Source organism: Cololabis saira, chromosome 12, assembly GCF_033807715.1.
Source record: "Cololabis saira isolate AMF1-May2022 chromosome 12, fColSai1.1, whole genome shotgun sequence".
Lineage (NCBI taxonomy): Eukaryota > Metazoa > Chordata > Actinopteri > Beloniformes > Belonidae > Cololabis > Cololabis saira.
Window position 1 is genome coordinate 6,433,218 of NC_084598.1, and position 13,652 is coordinate 6,446,869.

The following is a 13,652-nucleotide window of genomic DNA, read 5'->3' on the forward strand; positions in this document are numbered from 1 at the left end:
AATTACATTTTATTTATATAGCGTCTATTACAACACAGTTGTCTCTAGGATCTTTCCAGATACCCAGAACATAAACCCCCGAGCAATTATTACATAAACAATGGCAGGTAAAAAAAACTCCCCTAGTGGGAGAAAAGCCTTAAGCCAAACAGTGGCAGGAAAAACTCCCCTTTAGGAGGGAAGAAACCTGGACCAGGACCTGGATCATAAGGGGGGAAGAAACCTGGACCAGGACCTGGATAATAAGGGGGTAGAAACCTGGACCAGGACCATAAGGGGGAACCTCCTGCTGAAGACCAGCTGGGCAGAGCAGGAAAAGAGAAAACAGACACCAGTCACAAAGTGCTTTATGATAAAACATAATAGTGATGGATGAAAGCGATGAAACAAGAAAACACGCCACAGCGTAAGACAACATTAACCATCACTTAAAAGTCTGAATGAGAATGTTTTCAGATGTTTTTTTAAAAGTGTCCCCTGAGACTATAGAATGGAGAGAAGGTGGGAGAGAGTTCCAGGGTCCCAAAAACCTGATCACTGCGTGTTTTGAAGTGAGAGCGAGGCACCAGCAGCAATCTCTGGTCCGATGACCGCAGAGATCGAACACAAGGACACAAAAGCTCAGAGATATACTGGGGTGCCGTACCATTTAGAGCTCTGAACGTTAAAACAAGACTATTAAAATTGATCCTGAAACTGACTGGAAGCCTGTAGTTTTTACATTTGGAGTAATGATTGATTCCTCATTTCCTACACAAGTGCAATGACCTTCTTGAAAAGTCGTTTCTGTCTTGCCAAAGGATCATCCAACATAATTCCACCAAAGCCTGATGTCAAACTTGAGAAGCTTAAATTCTTCTAGTCAGATGCCAAAAAGAAAGATTAGGATGTGCTGGATGTTCTCCATTTTTCTTCCCTCCTTGACACTATTGCATGGGTGTGATGCCATCTGATGCAGGAACAGCCGTCCACCCTGCACAGCTGGTGGGGAACATGCAGGCCAGGCCAGGACTTCCAGACCATAACATACCAGTCCAGACGGAGCTGTACTCATGCTAAAGAGTGGGGTAGTACGGGGGGTTATTTGAGTCATCTTCCTGATTTCTGACAACGTAAAACACAAAACAAGTGTACCACTACCGACTGGAAGCACAATGGACCACCTTATATGGGTTGAGTTTCTTTATTGTACATTATATAATTGTCAGTAAAAAGGAACTATTTCTTACATTTCAAAAATCCCAAATAAATCGTTGATTCATTAAATATGTGAGATTATTTGCACATGTAGTATTTTCACACAATACTTGTTTTTATATTATGTTCAGAGTAAAATTAGTACAGTACCTTTTTACTATGACATAGTTATGGCAGCGCTGAGATCTGATATGAGAAAGTGGTGATCATCACCTTCGAGCTGTGGTTTCATAAAGAAGATACCAAATCAGACTTTTTTTTTAGAGCACATTTCTGAATGAAGATTCTGACGTAACTTTTTTTAATCTAATGCCCGAATCTACGGTGGCAGAGACTGAAAATAAAAGTAACGCTGCAAACAGAAACAAACGCCGCTGCAAATTAAATAAACGCTTAGCAAATAAAATAAACACTGCAAACAAAAAGAAACGCCGCTGCAAATAAAATAAAAGCTGCAAAAATAAAGAAACGCCGCTGCAAATAAAATAAAAAAACAACGGAAATAAAAAAGCCACAACGGAAGTGAATTACCGGGGACTATTTTTGCTGATGCACCGGTGTCGCACATTAAAAATTACATGTAGCGACGTTGAACACTAAGCTTTTCACTTATTTTCTCGTTCGTTGTTCTTATTCCTCGCTCTTCTTATTTCTTCCTTTTCACTTACGTCCTCTTTGTCTTCTTGTTCTCCTCTCACATAAAAACACAGGTGCATCGGCAAAAATAGTCCCCGGTAATTTAATTCCGTTGTGGCTTTTTTATTTGCGTCGTTTTAAAAAAAATTTGCGGCGTTTCTTTTTATTTTCAGCATTTATTTTATTTGCAAAGCGTTTATTTTATTTGCAGCGGCGTTACTTTTGATTTGCAGCGTTTCTTTAATTTTCCGCAATGGCGGGTCTCGACCACCGTACGAATCACCCCCCCCACAAAAACAACCAAAAAACAAGATCATTACTGGCATCGCAGCTCACTAGGTTCAAACTTCTTCATCGTCGTTTTCAGAGTCCGAGCTCATTCGGCCCAACTCCTCATAATCCTTTTCCAGGCAGGCCAGGTCCTCTCTGGCCTCTGCAAACTCCCCCTCCTCCATGCCTTCCCCCACGTACCAGTGCACAAAGGCCCGCTTGGCGTACATGAGGTCGAACTTGTGGTTGAGCCGAGACCAGGCCTCAGAGATGGCGGTGGTGTTGCTCAGCATGCACACGGCCCTCTGGAGCTTGGCCAGGTCTCCCCCGGGGACTGCAGTGGGGGGCTGGTAGTTGATGCCAACCTGTTGACAAAAAGAGAGGCATCAGAAGGATGAAAGGATCTGGAGCTGCACATCTTACCCTATAGTCCATGGGCCAGACCAGATATCAGCACCACTCAAGGTGACCAAACTTACTTATGATTTACTTATGATTTTTGAAAAGATCCATGTCTATAGATGATATTTTGGTATGATAACCCTTCCTGAGTGGCAGCTGGATCATAGTTATCAGCTCATGAAGTTACCACCCCCTTCAGGTTAATTGATGATTCTAAATTGGGTGTATTATACATTTCCTGTATCCTTATGGTCCTGTGAGTATTCCAGTTTTTGTATTTTTTTGTGTGTATTTTTTGTATTTTGTGTCTCTAATGTTGTTTATAAAACTAAGCTGATTCTTTATCTCATTGTGGTGTCCTTTATGTTGTGTATTTGCATGATAAAGACCAGTTTGTGACATTACTGTTATAGTTTCATAGGAGCCTAAATATGCTCTTCTACTTTAAGGCTCACAATGACCTGTAACAATGATATATTATGGGGTATATTATGCATTTCCTGAATCCTTATGGTCCTCTGAGTATTCCAGTTTTGGTATTGTGTGTCTCTGTTGTTCCTAGATGACACAGGGATAAAAGATAGTATATCATTTAGGCGAAAATTGTGTAAAAATGTGTGTTTTTTATAGTTTAAAGAGCTGCAGTGACCTCTATGGTGGTCAGAAAAGATTCATATCTTAGCTTGAATGAATGCTTAAAAGGTTCCATTTAAAATGATACCAAAGACAATATTGTGAAACATTGACAGATATCCTGAACATGAGTCTAAACCAGGATATGCAGCAGCATCTAAAATGTAATTTTCTGAAGGGGGTGGGTAACTTCATGAGCTGATAACTATGATACAGCTACCACTCAGGAAGGGTTATCATACCAAAATGTCATCTATAGACATGGATCTTTTCAAAAATCATAAGTAAGTTTGGTCACCTTGAGTAGTACTGACCAGTGAGATTTTGGGCTCTGGCCCATGGACTAATAGTAGTGTTTGGGTGCTTTCACACCTGTCCTGTTTGGAGCAGTTGTTCCGAAACAGGGAGCGTTTCCCCCTAAAGATCGGTTGGTTTGGTATATGTGAACACATCAATCGCTCTCGGATGCGAGACAAAACAAGCGAGCCGAGATCTCTTAGGAGAGGTGGTCTCTGCTCGCTTCCATTCCAGACCTGGAGCGGTTCGTTTGCAGTGAGAACATAATCCACACAGCAACCCACACAACTCCCTCACAAGTGTGCTTACGATGCTCCATAGTTGTTGTTTTTCCCGGGGTACGGAGGAGGAAACTCCTTCCGCGTTCATTTCTGACCAATGAGAGAACAGTTGGTTCGCGCATGGCATTTGTTAACAGCTTTGAACCGCTACAGACGGTTGCCTTGTGAACACATACGAAAAACGAAACAACTGTATCGATTTAGCCCCTGAATCGGAACAAAACAAACGGGCCACAGGTCTGAAAGCTCCCTTACTCACCTTGAAGCCGGTGGGGCACCAGTCAACAAACTGGATGGAGCGCCGCGTCTTTATACTGGCGATGGCAGCATTCACGTCCTTTGGGACAACATCGCCTCTGTACAGCAGGCAGCAGGCCATGTACTTGCCCCGACGAGGGTCGCACTTCACCATCTGGTTGGTCGGTTCGAAGCAGGCGCTGGTGATCTCGGACACGCTCAGCTGCTCGTGGTAAGCCTTCTCAGCAGAGATGATGGGAGAGTAGGTAACCAAGGGGAAGTGGACCCGTGGAAATGGCACCAGGTTGGTCTGGAACTCCGTCAGATCAACGTTGAGGGCACCGTCGAAGCGAAGGGAGGCGGTGATGGAGGACACGATCTGGCCGATGAGTCTATTCAGGTTGATGTAACCGGGACTGTTAATGTCCATGTTGTGGCGGCAGATGTCGTAGATGGCCTCGTTGTCCACCATGAAGGCGCAGTCGGAGTGCTCTATGGTGGTGTGGGTGGTCAGGATGGCGTTGTACGGCTCCACCACGGCCGTGGACACATGAGGAGCCGGGTAAACGGCAAACTCCAGCTTGGATTTCTTGCCGTATTCTAACGAGAGACGTTCCATCAGGAGAGAGGTGAACCCGGAGCCAGTGCCGCCCCCAAAGCTGTGGAAAACGAGGAACCCCTGCAGGCCGGTGCACTGGTCCGTCTGAGTGGAAGAGACACAGTCACTGGGTCTGCACAAGCAACAGTCTGTACTTCTATGGTACAAGTGTTTCAAATGAAAAAGAGACTGCAGCTACCAGAATCCTTACAGCCCATTTCAATAAATTATAGACCCAACACAGACTTCACCCAAGTTTCCATTTGGTGAAGGTTTCCACCATTTCCATTGTAGCCTAAATCCTCCTCACCTAGCTCTGATCATCAGAACAAAAGAGTTTGTGTACAACTCATGAACATATTAGAGCATTTAGCAAACAGAGCACATGATAGTCTCCTTGGACGGAGAGAAGGTCACGCACACATGCATGCGCGCACGATGCACATTATATATTGGTCCGTGGCTACAAACATGGGGAAAGTTATTTATTATGGAGCTAGAACAGTCTCATAATTCACAAATGCACAGGACAAGTTTCACGAATACACAGACCGATTTGCAAATGCACAGAACAATTCGGCGCTAACGCAGCTCAAACAGCAGGTGTATCCGCCCCTTTAATCTGATTGGTTAGAGTAAGTCGTGTTTTATCCACTGCTCTGCGTCCCCCACGTGGGGTGCGCTCTTATGATTGGCTGAAACAAAGGAAGACATCTGATTGGTTGCAGATCCTTTTGTGTTAAAAAAAACGTATTTGTGGATCGAGTCACGTCAGGGGAGTCTCAAAAGTCACGCGCAAATCCAGCGCAGCTCACAGACAAAAAAACGTTTGTAAATCAGGTTATATTTGTGTGTGCATCAAAAATACATTTGTATATCTTGTCCTACGCACGTGTGAATTGTTCTGTGCATTTGCAAATCGGCCTGTCCATTCGTGAAACTTGTCCTGTGCATTTGTGAATTATGAGACTGTTCTAGCTCCATAATTTATTTTCAGGGTGTTAAAGCTAATAATTATCTATAGATACAGACAAGGAAATGTGGCTTAAGTCTGAATCCTAAAAGGCTTGAAATGAAGGCCACAAGACTATTGAAGACCTTTCACCCACCTTTGCTACGCTCTAGCTGATTGGTAGAAAAGGGAAAAAATTGAAAAAGATATGTGACAGGGCACCGACAATCCCAGGAAACTCAGCCTGCACATCAGGATGATAAGAGACAGTAATTGGATAAATAACTGTAATGACGTTACATGACATTTAGCAGAGGCTTTTATCCGAAGCGAGCCACAGCACAGAAACACAATCAAGCCGCAGTAACACGGTAGATCACAAAGTCCTGCAAGTGCAGTTTAGGAAGTTGAAGAGAGATCCGTTTATGATGGAAGCTGCTCTTGGAAGAGGAACGTTTTCAAGAGCTTGTTGAACGTAGAGAGGGACGTCTCTGCTCCTGTGGCCACTAGTAACTTATTCTTCCATTGAGGACCTCGTGAGTGAAGAGTCTCGACTGCGGTGGCCTCGTGGGAGAGAGGGCAAGGCCAGTCTGTGTGAAGATCACCTTGTAGACAAGTGTCAGGAGACTTGCAGACACAGGTAGCCCCTGTGGATCAATGAGCAGAAACGCGTGAAAGACCAGAACACGCTGCTGCATTCTGGTCCTTTTGTAATGGTTTGATTGCACAAGCTGGAAGGCCGGCTGGGAGGGCATTGCTGTAATCGACGTGGGATAAAACCATTGCCTGTACCAGGAGTTTAGTTTCATATCGAGTCAGGTGCCTTTTTTTAAAAGATTGTTTTTTGTACAGTCCAGTTTTTATTTTATTTTCCTTTTTGAGACATGGGTGCATTAGAAGCCTTTATTAAAAGTGAGAGAGAGAGTTTGAGCCCCTCATTCGGTTTAGTTACCAGAAGAGAACATCCAAGTTTATTTGCCCCCACACGTCTGTGAATATCAGCCACCTGGCTTTACGAGGTTCATAAAAACAAACGTGAATAGACAATGCCTAGTTTGTGGTTTGCTAGTTTGGGCAGGACATTTGCAAGTTTCATTTTTTTGGATTTGCTTCCCACAGACATGCAAATGAGGAGAGAGATCCAGCTGTGGTATCAGGTCATGAATAAAACATCTAGTTAGCTTGGAAACTGTAAATACTGGAAAACAACTAACATAAGTATAGCTTTTTCAAAGCGCAGCACGACCTTCAAATGTTTGCGAAATAATGCATCTCATTTCATGTTTAGTCTGCCCAAAACAAAGGTTTAATGAAGTTTGAAGAGGGTTAGGAGCAAAACCTTTTTTGGGTTTACTCTCCTGAACTAACAAGGTACAACATGTTAGTTCAGAAACTTGAGCAGTATCGTGTTTCTTCTTTGAATGTAAAATTTAAATTTGGGAAAATAGTTTTGTGGACTAAAATCAATGTGGTGTTGGATTTTCTATTGATGAATTAGATTTGAGTCATCTGTTCATTTGTTGAAGGGCATGTACAGGAACGGTCCGACGTGAGGACTGACCATTTTCCGAACACGCTCCATGACTCCATCGATGATTTCCTTCCCGACGGTGTAATGGCCGCGGGCGTAGTTGTTGGCAGCGTCCTCCTTTCCAGAGATCAGCTGCTCAGGGTGGAAGAGCTCTCTGTACTTTCCAACCCTCACTTCATCTGGAGAGAAACGTTTCAATCAGAGCAGACAACTGGAGAGATGGAAATGTTGCCCACACGTGACACACCAAGGCTGTCAAAACAGTCGGACAGGCCAAAATATATAAAGTTGAACAAGCACTGAACAAGCTTGTTTCACGGTCATTATTTATTCATTAATTTGCATCAAAATCAGAAAATGACTGTGGCAATTATACGGTTGTATTTTCTTTTTCCTGAAATTGCCCCTTCTTGGATTTTCTCATGCCTCTGAACATGGATGAGATGCATTAAAATGTGGTTTGTGAGAGCTTCCCCTCTGTGTGCTGGATCTGACAGGTTCATGCACAAGAACAGGACTTTTGGAATATGAAAAAGGTAATTGTTTTTCCTCCGTTCTCCACCCGTCGGGTTGGACTAGAGCAAGGCGAGGTGTTGGCCGTGGGAGTAAGGAGAATAACATGGAGCTCCATGTTTGATCAGGCTGGTGCAATAAGACGATTTAAAACGTTTTAAACGAGCTCTGTATGAAAATAGACGCAGAGTCTGCTTGAAAGTGAGAGAGCTCGTCATCCCAGCCGAGGTGTCTCATGCCCTTCAGGCTGTACATTTAAAGCCCCCAAATTCCTGATTCATTTGAATGTTCAGGTCAAGATCGGTAAAATGAGAAGCATGTTCACATGTTGAGGAAACTCACTGGTTAAAGACACACTGCCTCAACTGAACTGTTTAATCTGCAATGGGAAGGACTGGGGTTCTCAATCTGGTATTTTTTACAACCCTATACTGTAGTTTGCACACGAGAGGCCTCTCTGAACCTGCTGGATATCTGATTCAGGATTTTACTTTCCCTCCCTGGTTTCCCTGCCTGGACAGAGTGAGTGGATGATTCCTGTTAATTTACATCAGAACTGCGTCAGTGTGTTGTTCACTTAGGTGTATACGGGCCTCGCCAGAAATCTTTTATTTCCTCCACTTTCACAAACCATAAAAAGGACTGGATCATGCAACAACCCACATGTGCACACACCAGTATGGATCACAAGTGTCCAATGCGGTTAATTCTCACATAGACACTTTATAATCCTGTAAATGTGCAAGGATTTTGTTCATGTGCAAATCTAATTTTAACAGCCCCCGTGTAATAACAGCAAAAAAGGACAAAGAATATACTTCAAGTTGTTGATTGAATGATAAAGGAAAATCAAAGGGGTTAAAAAAAACATTTCTTATCAGAATATTGAAAATAATTTTATCTCTTGATGTTTTCAACATTACACATTGAACCACTCGACTATAAAAGGGTCAGATTTGTGGTTCCTCGTAGTCGAGAGCAGGACTTTAATGAAACTGTACAATTGAATGCTGCACTCAACTTCCTGCTCTTTACTGAATGGAGATGGAATAAAAGGTAAAAGAGTCAGTAATGCAGCTGTTGCTAAGATACCGTCGCTCCTATCAGCAGTCACCTGCTTGATCAGTTTATTGCGTGGGTGGACGTGTGTCACACTGGGAGTAAAAGCACTTCTGTGTGTCTTCCTCCTCATCCACACATGAGACCAGGGTGCTCACCGATCACCGTGGGGTCCAGGTCCACAAACACGGCTCTGGGAACGTGGCGGCCGAAGCTCCCGCTGTTGAAGAAAGTGTTGAAGGGATCTTCACGAGAGTTCAGCTCAGCAGGGCCACCCAGGGAGACGCCGTCAGGCCCGATGCCGTGCTCCAGGCAGAAAAGCTCCCAGCATGCATTTCCAGTCTGGACACCTGCCTGGCCCACATGGATGGAGATGCACTCTCTCTGCGTAGAAACGTAGAAAGTAGACGGGAGTTGTTCACAGTGAAGGCACAAACTGAGGGAGGGAAATTAAGTTTGTTTTTCTTTTTTTTTGTCATTTACTTTTTATTGGTTTTGATTTTACATGTACATTTTTTTTTTTTTTTTTTTTTTACATTTTTTTGACTTCTTATATTGACATTCTTATATTTATATATTTTTTGTACATAACGAGACATGCCCCATTTATCTGTTCATTTTATTCTATTTTATTTCTTATTCTATTTGATATTTTCAACGTCTTGCTGCTCAGTTGTCTTGCAATTGCCCCTCGGGGATAAATAAAGTTTTCTGAATCTGAATCTGAAACAGTCAAACAATCAAAATGAAGACCTATAAATCTGAACAAAAGTATCAAGGGGAAAGTAAAAGTGTACATAAGGGGATTGGTAAACACCTCCAGAAAAAAGAAAAAAAGTGTGTACATAAAAAAAATATTCTGATAATCCAGTCTGAAATTACCTGAAGTCCGGTTTTGTGGTAGAGACATATGTTATCCACTTTTGCCAATTATCAATAAATGCTTCTTTTTGTGTTCTTAAATTAAAAGTAATTATTTCCATTACATAGATGCTGTACACAATATCAATCCATTCATCTACACTAGGTGCCTCCCTCTTCAGCCATTTCTTTGTTATTGACTTCTTACAAGCCACCAGTAATATTCTCAGTAAATATTTATCTTTATTCCTCCATTCCAGTTCCTCTAGATCAGGGATCTGCAACCCGCGGCTCTAGAGCCGCATGCGGCTCTTTAGCGCTGCCCTAGCGGCTCCCTGGAGCTTTTTCAAAAATATTTAACCTTTTTTTCTTCTTTTTAAAAAAAATGTTTTTCTTCTTTTTTTCCTCTTTTTTTCCTTTTTTTCTTTCTTCTTCTTTTTTTCTTCCTTTTTCCTTTCCTTTTTAATCTCGACATTTCGACTTTTTTCTCAACATTTTGACTTTTTTTCTCGAAATTTCGACTTTTTTTCTCGACATTTCGACTTTTTTCTCGACATTTCGACTTTTTTCTTGACATTTCGACTTTTTTCTCAACATTTCGACTTTTTTCTCGAAATTTTGACTTTTTTCTCGACATTTCGACTTTTTTCTCGACATTTCGACTTTTTTCTCGAAGTGCATAATAAAAAAAAAAACTTCCCCCACTTATAACTAATATAGATACATGATGCATGTGTTTGCCTTAATTCTAAGGCTTATACAAGAATTTTCATTTTTTGTGGCTCCAGACACATTTGTTTTTTGTGTTTTTGGTCCAATATGGCTCTTTCAACATTTTGGGTTGCCGACCCCTGGTCTAGATCCATCAAATATAACAAATTAAAGCAAAAAGTTATTTTTGTTGAAAAAACAGTCTCAAGGATTTGATGCACTCGCAACCAAAATGGGGTCAAAACAGGACAAGTTTGTTTTTCTACACACTCCCTTTGATGTTATTGGTGTTTTGTGGTGCTTATGTTCATATTTTATGTATATAGTGTTATCATATTTGTTTTGTAATGCTTGTGCTCCTAACTGTCTTGGACAGGGCACTCCTAGAAGAGAGATGTATAATCTTGAGTTTCCTTTCCTGGTTAAATAAAAGGTTAATTTATAAATAAATAGTTTCCCTATTCTAAATAAGTTTTATGGAGTATAAAAGTGTGCTCAAATTTAAAGCGAGGAAACACATTTTTAGATACATTTGTCAGGTGTACACAGGTATCACTAGGAGCTGTTCATCCTTTGTCTCTTGTCCAGAGAAGTATACTAATATAAAAGTATTGGCACATCCACAGCCGGGCCGGGCTTTAGTACGTTTTGCTGCAGCGAGATCAAGACTAACCACGGAGCCACGATGATTCCAAGCACACGTCGGTTAGAACCAGGGCTTTGCAGCTGTTTCAATAGCTGATGTAAACCCAGACAGTCATTTCCAGGTGGGGAAGTGTTACATATGTAAAAGGCAACGTTAGAGCTTTTTATAAGGTTTAATGTATGCTTTGTGAAAGGTTTAAGCTAAATTAATTGGTGTGCTAAATGTTAGAGGTCAAAATCAGATTGGACCACACCCAGTGTATGTTTATGTTCAAACCTTCCAACTCCCTACCACTAATGAGTTTAATCATCATTTACGTTGCTATTAATTAAAGATACATGTGGTGATGGTTTGGCTGTCGGTAGTACGATGGGATGTGAAGAAAGTTCCAGGGAAATCCATAGGCGTTTAAGGCCGAGCTTCTCTGAAAGTATATATGAAGATGCCGAAAAAGAGAGCTGTGTACTCAAGTCCTGCAAAGACCATGAATATATGATACCCCGTGTCTTGCAGCCTGTTAAGTGCTATCTATATATATCTATATGCAGTTGGAGGATCTGCATTAGTCTATGTGGTTTGTGCCCTAATTTGAAATGTCCAATAACAAAATTGAAAATCTGGCACAGCTAAACCACAGAGCTGCAGTGTAGGTTACTTGATCCTGGACGTCTGTCGTCCCGAATGAATCTGGAGACTGCAGACTGAATGCATAGTCATTTAAAGAGGGTTGAAGTAGCAACCAAAGAGAAAATTAATGTTCATTTTCATGATGAGACGTTCTCTCCCATCTGCGGAAGTCTGCCTTCATCTTACATATAAAACATGTGAGATATGGAAGTTTAAATCTGAAAAAACAGAAAGAAAGAAAGAAAGAAAAAAGAAAGAAAGAAAGAAAGAAAGAAAGAAAAGTGCATAGAGATGGAAACTACAAATAGAAATTCTAATCGTTGTCAATATTGAATTTTGTATTTATTTTTGAAAGTTAAACTCCTTCACACTGCCATTTAGGGAACAATTAAAACAATGTTTGCTCGTCTTATTGCACGGCTTTCTTGCTTTCTTGCTCATTAACCATAAAGAACGGTAAAAACTGGACGAGCTCAGTCCCACCGCAGACTGCTGCGGTTTCTAAGCATTAGCCTGCAGTCATGTTTCAACAGGTTGAGAATTTCACATTGTTAGGAATAGATTATTTTCACCGCTGTGGGACATTTGTGAGACAAATAGTGTAAATAGAATAAAGAGAACATAAAAAACTGTTAAAAAATGTGAACATTCAGCTATAAAGCTATAAAGTATGAAGTACAATAAAAATAAGTGTAGAATAATATATATGCAGGTTTTAGATAATTGAGAAAAAGGCTTCAGTCTTTGGAAATGAATGATTCAATATCAAAATGTAAAAAATCATATCTTACCATGTTGCTCCAGGTGATAAAAGTATTAAGTTTTGTTGCAGACTATTGGACGTTGGCCGTCTATCAGTGAGGGTTCTGATGGTGTTAATTCCTCTGCAGGGTCCTGGGAAGCGGCTCCGCCGACACACCGACGAGTCGTCACCTTTTATACGTGCTCTCTGACATTGCTGAGTCAGGGATTTAGGAGGAGGGCGCTGAAAGATGAAGGATGGTCCAGTAACTTTCCCTCCACAAAAGACTAGTTTTCACTAAGTGTTGCTTTTGTCACGTTTGGGGCTTGCTCTTACTTGCATGCATCAGAAAAAAAGACATTTGGACAATGTTCTGTCAACATCGTTTTTCACGCTTTTGTTTATCTTTTGCAGACTGGATAAAAGGATAAAGTAGAAGAACTTACCTGGATCCTTCATTTAACATGAGATGTTCTTCTTGTCCTGTACTAAGAGTAGAAGAATTAGGAAACATACAGTACACATGTATATTTCTTTATCTAAATACACAAGAAGGGAATTAACAGACGTTTTTTAATAAAGACCTATACAATGTTTGAGAAACTTTAATAAACATTGAAAAATTAATATTTATCTTCTCCATTAGAGGACTTTCTGTAAGCATTTACTCACTTCAGTGTGGACTAAGCTGAAGTTCCAGTGTATGCTGTCTGAATTCAGACCCAGAGGTGTCTTACTCTCTGTGCAGAATCATATTAACATCATCATATTTTTGTTACCTTAAAATGAGCATTTTCTATAAAGAGACAGAACTGGCCCTCTTTTATAAATCTTTATAAATTTGCCATCATGTTTTTACTGTAACCAAGAAAGCAAACCGGGCACTGACAAGCGGTGTCCTTTCAGTGTCACTAGCTGCACACACTACTCCTCAGAAAAAATTCAAGTGATATTCGATCTGTGGTTAATTTGAAATTGCTCTTTTTGTGAAAGCGATGGTAGCAGAAAACCAGATTTACCGGGCTCGTCCCACTGGGTGGAGACCTCAGGGGAGATGCAGGTCACGCTGGAGGGTCTATGTCCCTCAGTAGCTTGGGAACGCCTTGGGACCCCCCGATGAGCTGGAGGAAGTGGCTGGGGAGAGAAAAACTCGCTGGCTAGGCTACTGCCCCCTGGATAAGCAGAAGCTGGATGGATGAAGAGCAGCAGAGATGATGAATACAAATATAAACATAAAATAAATCCCATTTGGTGGCAGATACATTTGACCAAGGGTATTCTTTGAGTTTAAAAAACAGAAACACATAGATAAGATTGGAGATACTGGATAATTCAACTCTGATCCAAATATGTAGGGTTCTGTGATGTCACAGACCTGGACCACCTACTGAATGATATACAGTACAATTCTATATACTGTATTTTCTGGACTATAAGCCGCTACTTTTTTTATAGGTTT

The 13,652-nt window shown here is 41.2% G+C and overlaps 1 protein-coding gene across 1 annotated transcript; it reads right to left on the minus strand.

The window, feature by feature from the left end:
• Positions 1–262: 262 nt before the first annotated feature.
• Positions 263–12,415, minus strand: tuba5 (tubulin alpha 5). Its single transcript, XM_061735291.1, has 5 exons — positions 12,243–12,415; positions 8,765–8,990; positions 7,065–7,213; positions 3,976–4,656; positions 263–2,468 (listed from the first exon to the last, which is right to left on the minus strand). Exons 1-5 carry the CDS (start codon positions 12,243–12,245, stop codon positions 2,175–2,177), a joined length of 1,353 nt encoding a protein of 450 aa, XP_061591275.1. The 5' UTR covers positions 12,246–12,415; the 3' UTR covers positions 263–2,174.
• Between the last annotated feature and the right edge of the window lie 1,237 nt (positions 12,416–13,652).

Coding starts and splice junctions, on each gene's coding strand:
- tuba5 (XM_061735291.1), bottom strand. Junction 7,214..8,764: donor CCTGGACCCCACGGTGATCG/GTGAGCACCCTG, acceptor GTTTCTCTCCAG/ATGAAGTGAGGGTTGGAAAG. Junction 2,469..3,975: donor GGTGCCCCACCGGCTTCAAG/GTGAGTAAGGGA, acceptor TTTTGTCAACAG/GTTGGCATCAACTACCAGCC.